Below are 18,243 nucleotides of genomic sequence, written 5' to 3' on the forward strand. Positions count from 1 at the left end.
AGGGGAGAGGGAAGGAGAAAAGGTAAGTCTTGCAAAGCCTCCGGAACTTAAGGGGATCAGGCTCAAGTCTGAGAGGGGCAGGGAGGCCATTCCAGAGGGAGGCTCCTGCTCAAGAAAGATATACCCTTTGTTCTGCTTGGAGAAACGTCTGACCTGCAGAGTGTTAGAGCTAGAGGACCAAAGGGCTCTAGCAGGGGGGTATTTAGGGAGAGAAAGCTGGATGTAGCATGGACCTAGCCCCCAGAAAGCTTTGTGGACGATGCAGAGGGTCTTGAATTTGATCCTTGCAGCCACCAGAAAGAAGCCAGTGGAGAGATTTCAGGGCTGGAGAGATGCGGTTCCTGGGCTTGAGGCCAAGGAAAAGTCTTGCAGTCCTATTCTGGATTCGTTGAAGAGGGAGGAAAGAGGCAGATTGAGGATGAGGCTGTTGCAGTAGTCCCGCCCGGAGAGAACTAGAGCTCTAGAGACATTGAGTTTCTGGGGGAAGGTGGGGAAAGAGAAAATGCCTCTGAGGAGATGAAGTTGAAAGTGAGCCTTCTTGGCAAGGTCAGCGAAAGGCGGTGAGGAGAGTGAGGAATCTAAGATGACACCAAGGTTTTTTGCCTCACAAGAGGGTGAGGAGAGGGGTCTCAAGGAGGGTGGCCAGAGTAGGGGGGTGGGGCGGTGAGTTCCAATTAGAAGTATCTCAAGTCTTACCGGCGTTAAGACCGAGATCGTGAGTAGCACACCATGCCTCAATAGCAGTCAATCGGGAATGAGAGGAGGTAGAGGATGAAAGCTTAAAGGAGAGCTGAGTGTCATCCGCATAACACTACAATACTGGAAGTGAGGAGAGAAGGTGATCAGGTGGGTACGAGGGGCAAGGTAAATGTTAAAAAGCCACAGCGAGAGGGTCAAGCCCTGAGGGACACTGCAAGTAGAGAGTGAGTCCGTGATGCCAGAGTATCACAGAGTCAATTTAAGAGGGTGGTATGATTGACTGTGTCGAAGGCAGAAGACAGATCATGGAGGATGAGAACAGAAGGAGAGTTGGAGTCAAGGTTAGAGAGCAAGTCTTCAAGGGTGTTCAGGAGAGCAGTTTCCGTGCCTCTGGCTACTCTGTAGCCAGACTGGTGGTCGTGGAGACCGCCAACAGATTCAGTGTGATGGATTAATTGGGAGACAACCAACTTCTCCAATAGTTTGTCCAACAAGGGCGTAGTGGATATAGGGAGGTAGTTAGCCAGGCAGGAAGGGTCCGACGACATCTTACAGGGGTACACAAGGGAGTGCTCGAGAGGTAATGGAAAGGAACCAGTGGCTAAAGAGTGATTGCAGAACTCAGCCAAAGAGGGAGAGAGGGCAGCAATATTGTCATTGATAGTTCTAGAGTAGCACGGAAACACCTGTTTGGAGGAGACTTTCATAGACCAAACAGTCTTGGTGACCTCATCCGGTGCTATGGAGGAGGAGGAGGATGGATGGAGAGAGAGGGGCCAAGGGAAGCTTAAGTGCAGGTGGAGGAGGGAGAAGAGTGAGAACAGGATGTCCCGAGTTTTGGTTGTGAAGTCGGAGGCCAAAGCCGTGCTGAGGAAGGTAGAGGAGAATTAGAGACTGTGGTAGGATTGGCAAGTTCCTTACAGATTTTGAAAAGTTCAGTTCAGTCGTGTTGTTGGTAGCCCCAGAGATGCGTGCTTGAATATGGGCCCCCTTCTTGGACCAGTCTGTAGTGCCTGTGGAGCAGTCGACAGGCCAGTTTGTCAGAGGATGTGCGAGAAGCCAACCACTTCCATTCCGCAACTCTCTGCTTTTCAGCGACTGTTGCACTTGGAGGAAGGCTTCATGCAGATTCTCATGGCAGGGGCAAGGATGTCAATGATGTTGGAAATGGAGAGGTGAAGGTTAGCAAGGATTGAGTTAGAGTGAGTCAATAGCACGTGTGGAGGGGGGAATAAAAGAGGCAGCAAAGACGGCTGCTGACACTCGCTTTATCAGTCGGATGATCGAGAAGGAGACTGGCAGTGCAGGCAGAGGCTTAGCCAACGTGCTCCAGATTAGAGGAGGGAATGATCAGACCAAGAGAGAGGTTACTGAGAGGGTTAGAGGGCAGCTGAAATGAGCGCATCCAAAGTGTGCCCGGCTGAGTGAGTGGAACCAGAGGGAAGAAAGGTGAGGGAGAAAAGAGTCACAGAGGTTGCTGAAGGGTAAGGCTGCATCAGGAGAGTCAATATGAATATTGAAATCTCTGAGGAGGAGAAGCTTAGAAGTAGAAGTGAGGAGAGAAGAAGTGAGGTCAGCCCACTCCGATAGGAAGAATAAGACCGGCCCAGGGGTCCTGTAGATGGTATCGCGAGTGATCAACATGGTAGGAGAGATGCAGTGCTTGCTAACAAGACATTCAAAGGAGGTGTAGGATTGAACAGGTATGATAGAGGCAGGGGTCCATTCAGGAAGACTAGGGCCGAGTTAGGCCTAGACCTGAAGAGGAATGCGTAGCTCTCAGGAAGAAAAGTGTCAAAAGCAGTGACAGAGCTGGCATTGAACCACGTCTTGATGAGCGTGAGGAGATCAAAGTCTTCAAGGAGGTGACAGATGTCAGAGGAGTGTTTGACAGCAGAGCAAGAATCGAGGGTAGCTAAGTGAAGCTGGTTGCCAACTTTAAAGGTTTTACGAGGAGGGGTACAGAGACTAGGTACCACAGCCGGAGGGGGCGGGGAAGTAGGTAGGGGGGTGGAAGACAGAGGAGTGGCAGGAAGTTAATGAGAGACTGGAGCCGCCTATCAATAAGGAGGAGGTTGGGCTGAGACCCCTGGGCTGTGATAGTGCCGTTCAAGTAGACATTGATGATGCACGTGGATGATTGGAAGAGTGGTTCCAACATTAATGGATGAATAAGAGAAAGGGGAGAGGACAGAAACCATATGGGGAGTCCATAGGTCACGGGAGGGAACAGCAAGGTGTACATACAAAGCGTGATTCCAGATTCAGACAAAGCACTCAAATGCAGCAAGAAAACAGTGTGTAGGTTTAAAGCACATCTAATTTAGAGTTTCAAGCTGTACAGTAAATTCAGAAGTTAAATAGAGCTTCATGAATGAACCCAACATTCAGAACAGGTATTCAGGAGGAGAGCCATAAAGGTAATCGTGGGAGTAGTGGCGGGAAGAGCAAACAAGGGTGGAAGGCTCAAGGAAGGAGTAGCAAGTCCAGCAGCTGATAGTTATTGCGAAGAAAGTTTAGTGGAGCAGCGCACTGAGGATCATGAGCAGGGAGAATGCCTCAAGATTGTGCAGGATATGAGAGGAGGAGGCTTCCGACATGCAGGGAATCATTCGGTTCAGGTTGCAGGCTGAAGGAGACAGCGTGAGAGTTAGCGGCACCAGTGAAGGCGTGGAGTAAGGGGCGCCCAGGATGTCAAGTCAAGATAAAAGGCTGACCTGCAAACAGAGGGCGTGGGGGGTGCTGCAGTCCTGGAATAGAGTCGATAAGGCGCAGGCCGAGTGGGCATCAGGAAATTAGCGCCCGGCAGCTCTTCTTACCGTCAACAGCAGAGGATTGGGAGCGGGCAGGGAACACAGCAGACGGGAAGAGGGGGGAGCAACAACAGGCCCCTGCGGCCACAGTCAGAACAGGCCAGATAGGGGCCTCAGTGTGGGCCGGCTCAGCCTGCTGGCTACCTGGATTGGCCTTAAGAAGAAGGCATTAGCCTATCACGGCAACGGTTGGGCAGGGCTAACAAGGCACTCCGGTGCCTGTGATGGCAGCAGCCAAAAAGGAAAACGCCCCGGTGTTAACTCAGCTTGAATGGGCTAAGCAGATTACTTCAGGTATGCTCGATGCTTACTGAAAGTGCAAAGTCCAAAATAATAGTGTTGTGCATTTTTCAACCTGAATCCACCGATTACTTTGCATCCTTAATTTTGCCTGTCATACCTGCAACCACTGATTGCCTTTGCGCAGCCTTTGAAGTATCATACTTGTAAACCTTGATGTTGCATGGCCTAGTCTGATCATTTTAGTTGCTCGGCTTTGTTTTCCTCACCACCCTCTCCCCTTCCTTTTATGTTATAGCACTTGCACATTGTGAATGGTTGCAAGGCCTTTGAGTTTGTTTATTCTCCATGCTCTTCCTCTACTCTCTTCCTTCCCCCTCTCTCCTTCATTGCTTGCTCATTCGGAATGTCTCAAGGCCTAGTAAGAATGTTTTTGCTGTGTGTAGCTTCATCAGTGTGGTTCCTGGCTGAATAGTTTACAAATAGGTCTCAAGGATAGCACCCCTTTCAAGCGTTTGTCAGTTCATTGCATAATTGATGACATGCAATTCTCATGATGTTCTTTAAAGTATGAGTGAGCCATTTACTCTTCCATCAATATTGCTCTTCATTCTTCCCAATTTGTTGGCAAGCGTGCTCCTTCAAAACGTAAACTGCTTCAAAAAGACTGCACAATGCAGTTAAAGAAAATTGGAATTCAGAACCCCTGGTGTGCAAATCCTACATTACATGCCCATATAAAAAGGCCTCCAGCTGGCCAAATGCCATTCACAGTTTTTCTGCATACTGCTCGGAGAAGTGTTTCTTGCATCCTTCCCTATCAGTGTGTTTTTTCTAATTCTAACAGCCTATTTGTGAATATTTTTTTTCACAAGGATAGTGCTGTGGATTAAGCACTGCTTTCCATATGCTTGAGATGTGGAAACAGCAATGGCCTATTTTGCAAGGACCTGGTTTGGATCCATTCAAAACACCATCCACCATTCTGGGCAGGATTTATGGGAAAGGGCACTGGTGAATAGTGAAAAGGTCTAAGTAGGGTCAGCAAGGATTGCAGTTTGTTTCTTTGGAAAAAAGGAAGGTAGACTAACAGCCCCCCTCTGTAACCCCCCTGATCCCCACCCCCAACAACTTTCAGAAAATCTACTTATGGAAATCAACACTTTGCTTCAAATTAAAGCAGTGGGGACGATTCCTCCCTTGGACTGCCAAGGATGCTTTCACTTGTGAACAGAAGGAAAGACCGGGGGCACCACGTCGAATTACTTTTTGTCCATACAAATTATGGATTTCACCCAGAAACCTTGCATTGCACCACAAGGAAATGATACAAAGGCACGACGACAGGGCGATACTGGGAACATTCGGATATTTCTTGATTATTAACTATGCAACAAAAATATGTAAAAAATGCATGCGAGTGAGGACACCAGGGGGCACACAGAATATGCTAGCCTAACCGTGTGCTCTCATCCCATGAGGTCCGGAAAGTGACCTGAGCCCCCACTTCTGGACCCCCCCCACCCCACCGTGACATGCAACGCTGAGGGCAGGCAGTGGGAACCCCCCAGTCCCTCCGATAGGTGCCGTAGGGGAGGAATACGGGCCGGCCGCGCTGACAGCGGGAAGTGAAAGTACTTTCCCTGCCTCCAACAGAGTGCTGCACAGGAGCAAAGTGAGGTACTCCCCGCGGCGCAGAGGAGAGCTCCCCCTCCCCCATCCAGGACCAGGACACCACGAGCGGCAGGGACCCAGGTGAATTGCCCCCTGCCCACCACTCCCGACCACCAGAGAGGCCCAGAGCCTTTCTCCCAGAAGCCCCATCACGACCGGGGGCAGATCTGAGGGGTCCCCACCCACTGGAGAGGGACAACGGAGAGCGCAGGCCTGAGGGTGGGTGTGGGTGCGCAGCAAAAAGGTGGGTGTGAGCCCGCGACACGGGGGCATGTGCCCGCCCCCCTGGTGATAGTGGGCAACAAGGAGCCCCTCGCTCCAAGGCGAGACATATTGTGCAAAGGGAGACGTGTTGCAGGGGCCGGATCAACAAAAGGGCGGAGCGTGCTCCTGACGCACTCAGGGAATCCCCCTGCCCACCTGATACCCTGTGAGCTGCGGCCAACCCCCCCATAATCCCCCACAGAACAGGACAGAAGAGAGCTCCCCTCACCGGCCACCGCAGAGGCCCAGGGCCTCTCTTGCTGAGACCCCACCACAGTTGGGGCAGAATGGGAAGGGGCCCTGCAGGATCTACACGTGGTCCCCACACCCCCTGGAGAGAGGCAGTGGACAACGCAGGCCTGAGGCCCCTGGACCCAGGTACCAGCAGTGCATCAATACACAGGAGACAATAACAAGCTCCTCGAAGAGACAGAGAGTGCACAGAGGGACGCGCTGTAGGGGCCCTGAACAACAAATGTGGGAGCAGGGCCCTGGAGCATCAGAGGAGCACCGAACAGCCCTCCGGTACCATCTAAAGCAGAGAGGGAGTCCCCTCCAGGCACCCGGGCAACCCACCCTTCACCATGGCCCGGGGGAAGTATAAAGGCCCAAGAGGGAGCGGGCCCCCCCCCAGATCGGGGTGCGTACCTTCTTCAGAAGAAAGTACCCAGTGTGAACAGCCACAACCCAACGGCATATAGAGTGTCTCGTTATCGGCGCAGGCCCCACAGAACTTGCCTGCGGGGCGCAGGGGTCCTCCATACCTGGGACTGTCCCGGGAAGCCCAAGGGACTTATCTTCATCCTAGACACCCCCTAATAATGTGCCTCGCGGGTGATGGTGGCACATGGACTGGTCGCTCAAGCTCACCTGATATAGTTATACCTCGCAAACTGACCCAAGAACAGAGGGCTGCAGAGAGAACATGGCAGGGAAAGAGGAAGACACACTGGCAACAAAAAAAGATGTGGCCTCTACAATGGACGAAATCAGAAGCATGAGAGCAGACATAGGCAGGAAGGTGGCTAAGATCACCCAAAGGATTGACAAGATAGAGGAGAGACTGCAAGAGGTTGAACAAAACCAGTCCTCACTGGATATAATGGAAACCCAAATTGACGTACGGATGACTCAAATTGAGCAGAGAAGCCAAGATCTCCCTGACAATGAACGATTTTGAGAATAGAGCTAGAAGAAACAATCTCAAGATCTTTGGGATACCAGACAAGGAAGGAGAGACGGAGAGGGACCTGAAAAGGAATCTGTACCAAATCATAAAACTAATTTCTGGGAACGAATCCCTAGGCAAACCCAAAATCAAAAGGCTACAGAGAGCGGGTGGCACCCCTATGGGGCCCAGATCTATCCTGGTTCGCTTCCACAATTATCCAGACAAGGTCAAAATTCTTCAGAGGGCAAAGAAGGTGGGGCCCGTCACGTATGGCGAAGCCAGGATCACAATCTTTCAGGATTCATCATCTCGGACCCTCGCCAAGAGAAGTCTCTGCCGGCCCTTCACCAGGTGGCTCAACAAAAAAGATATCCTGTACAGATGGGGGTTCCCATTCTCAATTTCTTTCGAACTCGACGGTCACAGGCACACATTGGTCACTGAAGAGGAGGGGGCGCTGAGGCTTCTTCAGGGTCGCAGGAGACAGGTGCCAAGGGAAGTCAGTGGCAACTTAAGGGCCCGAGAAGGAAGCGGGTACTGGTGGCCCAGAAATACAGGAAACAGAGTACATCCCGGCAAGCCGGAACTTGAATTCTCCATGAACCGGGCACACAGATTTATGAATCAGCCCTAAGGTCAGGAGAGGGTGGGGTGGAAATGCCAAATCTGACTGCATTGTATTTACTGAGGGGGTCGAGTAGCGGGGGAAGAGGGAGGTTGGTGTGTTGAGGAGACTGCATGCAGTTGGTGTCAAACATAGAAATCGGGGGGCGGAGGGGGAGAGTGAGGCTCAAAGATGCTATTGGAAACGACCTGCATGATGGGTCAGGCTGGTGGTTCGGCCATATCCTAGGATGGATCTTGGGGGCGGGCCGAGCACCAAGGGGGTAGGGTAAGGTGGAGGTGGCGGGGGATGTTGGCTCTTAGTTATGTTGAAGGGTGGTTTGGTTCATGACAATGCGTGCACAATACAGCGGCATAGCAAGTGGAGTAGAGGGGGCATTGTCAGTGGGATAACGTGACAACGCCTGAGGGGCAGCAAATGGGCGGTAGGTACCCTGAACATAAAGGGCCTTAATTCCCCTACAAAGAGATCATTGGTGGCTGGGGAATTTAGTAGGTCAGGAATTGACGTCCTCTTCTTACAGGGGACGAAATTCATGAAGGGGGAAGAGAAGAAAATCCCGAATAGGGTGGTGGGAAACGAAATCTGGGGCTCTGGCCCCACCAGGAGAACAAACAGCAGTGTGCATACTGGTACGTACGACACTCAGAATCGTGGTCTAAAAGGTGTGGTCAGATGTGGATGGGCGGGCCCTTCTGGTATCAGGAAGCATCCAGAAAGTGAAATTTATGTTCGCCATGATCTACGCACCCAACCAGGGACAACTGAGATTTATGAAGGGTACACTCCCCAAGATACTGTGTGGGAGCTCGGGACACCTGGTTCTGGGAGGTGACTAACACCTGGGCCGATGTGGCAATGGACAGACTACACTACACATGAAAGAGGACAGGGGCTCCCAAGACCAGGCCCTATGGAGATTAGGGAGACCTTAGAATGGCATGGTCTGACAGACATATGGCATCACTCCCACCCGCAGGAGATGGACTACACGTTCTTCTCCCCACACCCTTCCATGGAACTTTCACAAGGATAGATTACCTGTACATTTCAAGAGATCTATGGGACGTCGCTCAGGGGTTAGAGATTCACTCAATTTCCTGGACTGATCATGAGCTAGTGGCGATGGAACTCGGTTGGCCAGGAAGGAACCCTAAGTGCTCGAGGTGGCAGTGCAATGAATCCTTAATTAAAGATCCAGTGTTCAGGGAGACTTTGCAAACAGAGATCAGGAAATTCTTTATCATAAACAATACGGGGGGAGGTAGCAAAGAATTGTATGTGAAACGGGGGAGGCAACAGGGCGTGGATTGAGGGAGCGTACCATTATTGAACGGGGATTGCAGGAGGAGATTCTCAGACTGGAGAAATAGGCACAGTCAGCAGCCGAGGGTAAGGAAGGATACCTCGCCGATGTAAGGGGTAAGAGGGAAGAGCTGAGAATGCTTGAGGAAGGTAAAATAATTCAGAATTTGCAACTCGTCAAGCAAAAATTCTATGAGAACGGGGGCAAGGCGGATGCACTGCTAGCGGCCAGGTTATGGGGACAACGAGCAGAGAGGTGGGTTTCTGAAGTAATCGGGAAGATAAGGTACTAGTTTCAATGCCAGAACAGATACTAGAGACTTTTGCCTCTGTTTACAAGACTCTCTATAAATTGGATTCTATGCAGGAGGAAAGGAGAATTGACACATACCTGGCAGACATCCAACTGCCCACACTATCCAGAGCAGGTAACTGGAGGCTCCCATAACGGGAGAGGAGATCAGGCGGACAGTGGCACGAATGCACCAGGGCAAGGCACCGGGTGAAGATGGGTTCTCAATAGGTTTTTACAAATCGTTCCTTGAAGTTCTTCTGCCCTTCATGATGGAACTCTACAATGATATACTTGAAACGGGGGTAGCCCCTGACTCGTTCTTGCAAACTCTCATTAAGGTAATACCCAAGGAGGGGAGAGATCCCAAGTCCTGTGGGTCCTATCGGCCCATCTCCCCTCTTAATATTGATGCCAAATATATGCTAGGGTTCTCATGGCCAGACTTGAAAAACATATGACTCGATTGATACACCCAGACCAAGTGGGTTTCATCAAAGGCCGACAGGGGGCGGACACGATGAGAAAGTCCCTGCACTTAGTACATGAGACAGCGGGTGATCCCGCCTTTCTCTCAGTGGACGCCAAAAAGGCATTTGATAGGGTAGAATGTGATTTCTTGAAAGCGGTCAAGGTCAAATTTGGCATGGGGGACAGGCGGGGGATTAGAGCAGTGTACTCATCACCAAGGGCATGCCTCACGGTTAACGGAGGGTACTCGCGTTGGTTTAGCCTGGGGAGAGCTAATTTTGTCCCATTGGTGGGCAAACTAAAAATAGATCTGGAGAAATGGAGCAAGCGCACAGTCTCCTGGCTGGGGCGACTGAACGCCCTCAAAATGGTTTCATCAAAGGCCGACAGGGGGCGGACACGATGAGAAAGTCCCTGCACTTAGTACATGAGACAGCGGGTGATCCCGCCTTTCTCTCAGTGGACGCCAAAAAGGCATTTGATAGGGTAGAATGTGATTTCTTGAAAGCGGTCAAGGTCAAATTTGGCATGGCGGACAGGCGGGGGATTAGAGCAGGGTAGTCATCACCAAGGGCATGCCTCACGGTTAACGGAGGGTACTTGCGTTGGTTTAGCCTTGGGAGAGGAACCAGACAGGGGTGTACTTTTTCACCAACCTTCTTCGTGCTTTCCCTAGAACCGCTTGCACAGAGGATCAGCGGGGAACCCAGAGTAGAGGGACTCTGTGTGGGGGACCAGGAGTATAAGGTAGCATTATATGCTGATGACATGTTATCACATGTGGTGAACCCCCTGACCTCAGTACCTATGGCGATCCAACTGATCGAACAATATGGCACCATATCAGTATTCAAGATTAAATCAGTCCAAGTCTGTCCTCCTCCCCTTAGACGAGACTGGAGACCGGAACGTAGCCAGATTCGCACCCCTGGGAGTGCAAGTCAGTCTGGGCCCCTTGAGTTACCTGGGGATTAATGTAACTAGGGACCTTGGAGAGCTTTTTGTGAGGCTAATTTTGCCCCATTGGTGGGCAAACTAAAAATAGATCTGGAGAAATGGAGCAAGCGCACAGTCTCCTGGCTGGGGTGTCTGAACGCCCTCAAAATGGTTCTCCTCCCAAAGATTCTTTACCTGTTCCAGATGCTGCCCATCCTGATCCCAGGCTCGTTCTTTGGGGATGTTAGGGGCACCATCTTGTGGCAGGGGAAAAAGCCAGGATCCCCACAGGGACCCTCAGCCTTCCTCATGAGAAAGGAGGGGTGGGCCTACCTGACGGTAAACTCTATTATAAGGCCGCTCAACTTAGAGTCCTGATACGCCACCTAAGAGCACAACGAGATCTCCAATGGATCGCCTTAGACAAAACACACATGCACCCGGCGACTGTCAGGGAATGGTTATGGGTCCTGAAAAATAAGATACCACGTAGGTTTCAGGAGCACCCGATTCTGGGAACAATCTGGCATGTTTGGAAGAAAGGTATGGAAATGGGAGGGGTCATGACATGGCCATCACCGCTAGGACATATCTGGGTACCAGGAGTGAATGACGCCATAGAGAATCCAGAGAGGTGTCAGTCCTGGTTTGAGGCGGGACTAAAGAGGATCGGACAGCTCTGGAGGGAGGGGAGATTCATTGCCATTCAAGAACTCAAAGAGGCTGTGAGCATTGGAAGACTCCCGGTCCTTCTCGATCTCCAATGTTAGGGGGTACTGATGAGGGAGCGCTGAAGGAAACGCATCCAAAGGGTCCTCGCCCCTTTTGAGAGGCTTATAGACACCCGGACCGAGGGGAAGGGGCTGATCTCAGCCATGTAGAGAGCTGTAGTGGAAGCGGGCAAGGGGTACACCAACCTCTCTGGGATAAACTCTGCAGGGGGGCCTCCCAGATCTCAATATCCTGCCAATATAAACTCCATGCAATCAAGCTCCTACACAGATGGTAGTATGACGGTTGCCAGACATTTGGTCGAAAAAAATTGGTCGACCAGACAAATGGTCGAACCAATTTGGTCGAAAACCAAATGGTCGAAATTTTTATTTTTTTTATTTTAACCCTTTTTTTTTATTTTTTGGGGGGGTCCCCCCCCAACCCCTTTTTTTTCTCTAAAAACCCCTTTTTTAACTAAACGAAAACCCGAAAAATAAATATATAAATAAAAAAAAAAATTCGACCATTTGGTTTTCGACCAAATTGCGTCGACCAAATTGCAGTCGACCAGTTTTTTTTCGACGAATTGACTGGACACCAGTATGACCCGGTTAGACACTCCAGGATTGGGATTCAGATTATTTTTGTGGCCTCAGAGGAGGCAGTTTGGTTGTACTGCTCTTGAAAAAATGTCAATAAAGTTTAATTTGAAGAAACAAAATGCACATTAGATAAGTGTGCTACAATTTAAAAAGCTTGACCCAAATTCAAGTTCTTCACCAAAGGATAGATCACAATATCCAGATCTGATGCATTTCGCCAAGAAAAGATCTGGCGTTGTACATGACCACATCTTGGTATGCAACGCTGGGAATGATCAAGGTTTTTTTTTTCTTCCAAGGAAACCCTCAGGGTGGTTGTTTTGACCTCTGGGACATGATCGGGTGTTAGTGCCATCTGAGTGTTGCAGACCACAATGTTGCTGGACAGAATGAAAGGCTTTAAATCCTATTTCTTCACAATAGTAAAGAAGAAGGACAAGCCCGGTCTTTGTAGGATTTTCAACCTTTCAGACATCAGCAACAATCTTTTGAGGGAGAAATGACAAGATGGTAAGGCCACCTCAGATCCTGGCAGCTCTTCAGCAGGGGGATTGGTTGTAAACACCAGATCTACAGCAGGATTACTTGCCCATTCCAGTACGGCCCGTCATCACATGAGTCGGAGGTTTCCAGCCTTATCTCATTAGGTCGAGGGTCTACCATTTGGTCCAAGCTCAGCTCCAGGGTCTTTCTTAGAGTCATGGCTTCAGTGACCGCTTCGCATTATCAAAAAGGTATACACCCTTTGCCAACAACTGGTGCATCCGAGCCGCCACTAATACAAAGGTCGTCAATCCCTCCAAGCAATTCGTGAGTTCGTTTTTCCTTGGGCCTATTAGTGAACGACAGAAAACCTTCAAGGACCCCCCAAGAGGCCCCCGCCTTACATTGGACTCCTGTGGGAAATGCAAAAAGGCAGGGATTTCCTCCATCAGAAAGGATTCAAGCCTTGCAGGTCACAGGTGTACGCATATTTAGTTCCAAAAATTGCATTCCAGAGGATTCTGGGGCTAATAATGTGCACTCGGGGTGCCAAATTTCATAGGAGAAATACACAGCTTCATGTATCTTCCAGTTTTAGTCAGGAATTCCAATACAAAACTATCAGAATCTCTATACCAAAACATGTCAAGGATGACATTCTCTGCAGAGCACCTAAAAGGACTTCAGTTTAGCCGACAGGACCATGCAACCGCCATAGTGACAGACAAAGCTTTCCAGATGTCTGATTATTCAGCGAGCCTGTGAGGCAAGTCGCAATAGGGTACATAACATTGTGGTGTCCCAATCTCGGAGAACTTGGATGAGTCTGCAAGCTATAAATGAAAGGGGGGAGGGCAATAAAGTTAATGCTTCGGGTGCACAAGGGTCGCAGAGTCATATGAGGTGAGGCTGGAGCGACTCATTTCCATGGAGGGCTTTAGAGACATGAACAAGCACTCTGAAGGGAGATCTGTGATAAGGAGCAGAGCCAATGGAGGGAGTGGAAAATAGGCTGTATGTGTGCTGGATGATTGGTACTGGTAATGCGTTTGTTGTCAACATTAAGCATTGGAGGGTGACTAACAGAAGAGAACAAATTAGCATGAACTTCACGGATAGTAAGGGGTGAGAGGGTAACGCCTACGTCCTTTGCAGAAATGGTCTAGGAGAAGATAATCTAATGATGAAAAATCAAATAAAGGATATATAGCACACTGAAGGCAGCACCTGCCAGGATCATGGAGAAGCACCAAATGCAGAAATTCAGCAGATGCTCTTCACCACTTGGAGCTTTGTACCCTCAAGAGGTACGAGAGCAAGTGTGACATGGCTAGCAAGGTTCCCTCAAGAGGTACGAGAGCAATGGTGACATGGCGAGCAAGGTTTCCTCAAGAGGTACGAGAGCAAGTGTGACATGGCTAGCAAGGTTTCCTCTAGAGGTACGAGAGCAATGGTGACATGGCGAGCAAGGTTTCCTCAAGAGGTACAAGAGCAAGTGTGATTTGGCTAGAAAGGTTTCCTCAAGAGGCACGAGCGCAAGTGCGACATGGCGAGCAAGTTTTCCTCAAGAGGTACGAGAGCAAGTGTGACATGGCTAGCAAGGTTTCCCCAAGAGGTACGAGAGCAAGTGTGACATGGCTAGCAAGGTTTCCTCTAGAGGTACGAGAGCAAGTGTGACATGGCGAGCAAGGTTTCCTCAAGAGGTACGAGAGCAAGTGTGACATGGCGAGCAAGTTTTCCTCAAGAGGTACGAGAGCAAGTGTGACATGGCTAGCAAGGTTTCCTCAAGAGGTACGAGAGCAAGTGTGACATGGCTAGCAAGGTTTCCTCAAGAGGTGCGAGAGCAATGGTGACATGGCGAGCAAGGTTTCTTCAAGAGGTACGAAGAGCAAGTGTGACATGGCGAGCAAGGTTTCCTCAGGTACGAGAGCAAGTGTGACATGGCTAGCAAGGTTTCCTCAAGAGGTACGAGAGCAAGTGGGACATGGCTAGCAAGGTTTCCTCAAGAGGTACGAGAGCAATGGTGACATGGCGAGCAAGGATTCCTCAAGAGGTATGAGAGCAAGTGTGACATGGCGAGCAAGGTTTCGTCAAGAGGTACGAGAGCAAGTGTGACATGGCTAGCAAGGTTTCCTCAAGAGGTACGAGAGCAAGGGTGACATGGCGAGTAAGGTTTTTTTAAAGATATTTGGTTCAAACAACAGAGCGAGGCAGTGTAGGGTAACTTCCCAGTCAACATTTAGGAAAACTTGCACAACCCAGACGGTCCGTAGGAAAACCATGGGAACCATCATGGGCTAACCATGTGCAGTCCAAGTTTGCTAATGATAGCTTCAATGGGGCAGTCCCAGAAGATAAAATGCAGAAAGATGCAGCAAAGTACAGAGATTATTTTACATTAATATACAAGAATACAAAGGCATGTGCCGTCATATTGATGAAAAAAGCCCTGCCCAGCATTTCTTCACAAAGTACTCTGAAAACCGTACATAAAGTAAAGTAAGTCTAAGTCCAGTAGATAAAAAATAAAAAAAGGCTAAGACTACAACAAAAGGAAACCGTGAGATGAGGGTTGGGGGGTATGCCCCATTTTTGGGACAAAGAAAACCAAAGTGATTCTTCAAATAATAAGGTGTCAAAAAAACCTATTTTAAACATTATTTAAAAATGGCATACTCATCATTTTGAAATGGAACTAAAACTGAGGTGTGCCAAAAACGTACCACATGTACGCAAGGGAAAATCAAAGTGCATGCTAAGATTTCATGCTATTTTTTGTTGTTTTTCTTTTTTAAAGGAGGGGTCTGGGATCCTGCCGTTGGAAGGTAGGACTGAGAAACGAGATCCGCAGAGCAAACCACAGGAATGAGCTGGTGAATAATTCTTTAAGCTTCTTTCTCCAGTATCGTTAAATAAGGCCCAAATGCCAAGCTTTTCTAAAACTAGGAGCAGAACCGTATGCTCACCATCCATCGCTGTCCGCAGCATTCACATTGACTCCAAAATCCAGCAGGAATTTGACAATATGGTGATGTCCAGCACACACTGCATTGTGGAGCGGGGTGATCCCTTCATCGTTGGGTTTGCTTGGATCATCGACCTACAGAGAGCAACTTGAGTGAGAATGAGCAGTTCCCTCTTTCCCTACAACGCAATCTAAAACATGCAATCAATTCACTGCCAAGCTCACCTCGTAGATGATCCTTTGCACCAGGTCGAACTCTCCTTCCAAGGAAGCATCGAGGAGGAGGGCCAACGGATTGAACTTCACCCTCAACCCATGGCCAGTGCGTTCTGAGTTTGGCTTCTTCAGATTGGTGCGTTTAGGCTATTTAAAAAAAAACACACACACATTTAAACAAAATGTTCAAGTTACATTTTGGCAACCAGATTACGCAGCAGTGGTGTTCTTTGCAATTCTCAGCTACTACTGTTTCCCGATTGGGACACAGGGAACTCTATACTGATCTGCATATGTACACAACCAAAAAGATAGCGCTATGACAAGGTACACTGTAGTTTTCTCTTGTGACAAACAAATGTGACATACTGGCATAGCAGGCCAGAACACTCACCACTGGCGGGTAAGGACATGGTGTGCTCTGTGCATATGGAGAATTGGCATTCATCTCCTAGGGTGAATGAGTTTGATACCCAGCTTACAGCTTGCAATTCATCACGCTGGGCAAAGCGGCGTTAAAACAGATTCAGCTAAGCGGCTAAATAGTTCTGAGACTTCCTTTTGAAATGACCTACTTTTTCCCAACATGTAATTTGAATATCACTCTATGAAGTATAATCCAACTCAGTATCCAGCTTCTTAAATGATGTTGAGTGGCACTGCCTTAATTTGTATTTGTATTAATTGGATTTTATATAGCGCTTTAAGCCAAAGCGCTTTACATGAAACAACAGGTAATACATAAGAAGCAATTTAAGACAAGTCGTGAGGCAAATAACCAAGAACAATATGCAGAACAATTTGCCAAGATCACTAGAGTAAAACATGAGTAGACTAGAGCAATAGAGGGAAATAGTAGAGAACTGTCAGGTGGGAGATTGGAGAAGGAAAGATGAGTAAGAGGTGATGGAGCGTTGAGGGAGAGAATTCCAGTGGAGTGGGGCAAGGACCTGGAAGGAGCGGAAGCGGGATGGTGCGCAAGGCACGGGAGGGACAGTGAGTAGGAAGTGATCAGCAGAATGGAGTGGGCGGGAGGGAGAGTAGAGTGAAAGGAGTGAGGAAAGGTTGGGAGAAGCGAGATCATAAAGAGATTTGAAGACGAGGCAGAGGAAGTTGAATTTGAGTTGAGAGTGAAAAGAGAGCCAGCTTAGTGAGGAAAAGATGGAGTCATGAGGAGAGAGAGAACAGAGAACGGATGGCAGAATGGTAGAGGGATTTAAGGGGGGCTAGATGTGAGGCTGGGAGGCCAAAGAGGAGAGTGGAACAGTAGAAGAGTCGAGAAAAGATTAGAGAAGATATTAGGAGTTTAGTGGCATGAAAGTTAAGGAAAGATCGGATTTTGCGAATATTGTAAAGATGGAAGCGACGAGCACGGGCGGTAAGAGAGAGATTGTGAGTGAAGGAGAGGTTTGAGTCAAAGTGGAGGCCAAGGTTGCGGGCAGAGGCTGAGATGGGGAGTTTAGAGGGGGGAAGAGAATGGAAGGAGGGGGAAGGAGGGTGTTGGCAGTAAGGAATAAAACTTCGGTTTTGTCAGCGTTTAGGGTGAGAAAGTGGGAGGACATCCAGGATTTGATAGCAGTGAGACAGGAGGAGAGTTTAAGGTGGATGTCGGGAGTGGAGAGGAAGAGTTGGATGTCATCGGAGTAGAAGTGGTGAGAGACACCAAAGGAAGAGATGATAGGGGTTAGGAGGGAGGTATATAGGGAGAAGAGAAAAGGGCCAAGCACAGAACCTTGGGAAACGCCGAAGTCGAGGGAGTGGGTGGGGGAGATGCGGCAGTCCCAGGAGACTGCAAAGGAGCACTTGGATAGGGAGAAGAACCAGCTGAGGACAGAGCGTTTGAGACCAAAGGAGGAAAGAGTGTCTAGAAGTAAGGGGTGATCAACAGTGTCAAAGGTGGCTGAGATGTCAAGGAGGATGAGAACAGAAGAGTGTTTGGAGTAGCGTGCAGTGAGGAGGGAGTTAAGTACAGAGGTGAGGGCAGATTCGGTAAAGTGTATGGGGCGAAATCCAGACTGAGTAGGGGGGAGGAGAGAGGTTGGAGACGAAAAACAGAGAGTTGGGAATAGACAAGATGTTCAAGGAGCTTGGAGAGGAAGGGTAAAAGACAGATGGGGCGATAGTTGGAAGCCAAGGGGGGGCTGGCAGAGGGTTTTTTCAGGATGGGGATGATAGTTGCGTGCTTGAAAGCTGAGGGAAAGGTTGCGGAAGTGAGAGAGATGTTGAAAAAGGAGGTGAGGTAAGGTAGGAGGTGAGGTAAGGTATGAGGAGAGGGTAGATTTTGGGTATCAGAGAGGTGGGGATAGGGCTAGAGGGGGCAGCCGTAGGGTGAGTTTTAGACAAGAGGAGGGAAACATGAGAGTCAGAGACTGGTGTGAAGTAAGACATGTAGGAAGATGGGGTAGTGGGAGATGGGGAAGGAGGAGAGTAGGAAGTGGACCGTAGAATGTTTTGGCGTAGGGCGAGTATCTTAGAGGAGAAGTTTGCGAAGTCAGAGTGTGATAGAGGAGAGGTAGCGGAGTGGTTGGGGAGAGAGAAGGCGGGTCAAAGTTTGGAAGATTCGGCGAGGGTGGGAAGATTGAGAGTGGAGGAGGTTAGAGAAGTAGGATCGTTTAGCCGAGTTGATGCAGGTGTCAGAGGGTGTGGTAACAGAAGTAGGAGGCTTGGTTTGTTGGTGTACTGTGTTTAAACCAGCGTCTTTCTAGGCGACGGAGAAGGCTTTGCATGGATAAAAGGTGCAAGTAGAGCCAGGGTTGGGTGGGTTTGTGGGAGG

General features: G+C 49.3%; 1 protein-coding gene across 3 annotated transcripts in view; it reads right to left on the minus strand.

Moving 5' to 3' along the window:
- The window catches only part of PPP1R13B (protein phosphatase 1 regulatory subunit 13B), a 452,941-nt gene that overhangs the window by 23,212 nt on the left and 411,486 nt on the right, over positions 1 to 18,243 (minus strand). For all 3 annotated transcript variants that reach the window (XM_069638181.1, XM_069638182.1, XM_069638183.1), the window contains 2 exons: positions 15,480 to 15,617; positions 15,256 to 15,389 (listed from right to left, as the gene is read on the minus strand). In XM_069638181.1, the coding sequence (XP_069494282.1) occupies positions 15,256 to 15,389; positions 15,480 to 15,617 (272 nt within the window). The remainder of the gene's footprint in view (positions 1 to 15,255; positions 15,390 to 15,479; positions 15,618 to 18,243) is intronic.

This window comes from Ambystoma mexicanum, chromosome 14, assembly GCF_040938575.1.
Source record: "Ambystoma mexicanum isolate Mex_15411 chromosome 14, UKY_AmexF1_1, whole genome shotgun sequence".
In the NCBI taxonomy this organism is placed as follows: Eukaryota; Metazoa; Chordata; class Amphibia; order Caudata; family Ambystomatidae; genus Ambystoma; species Ambystoma mexicanum.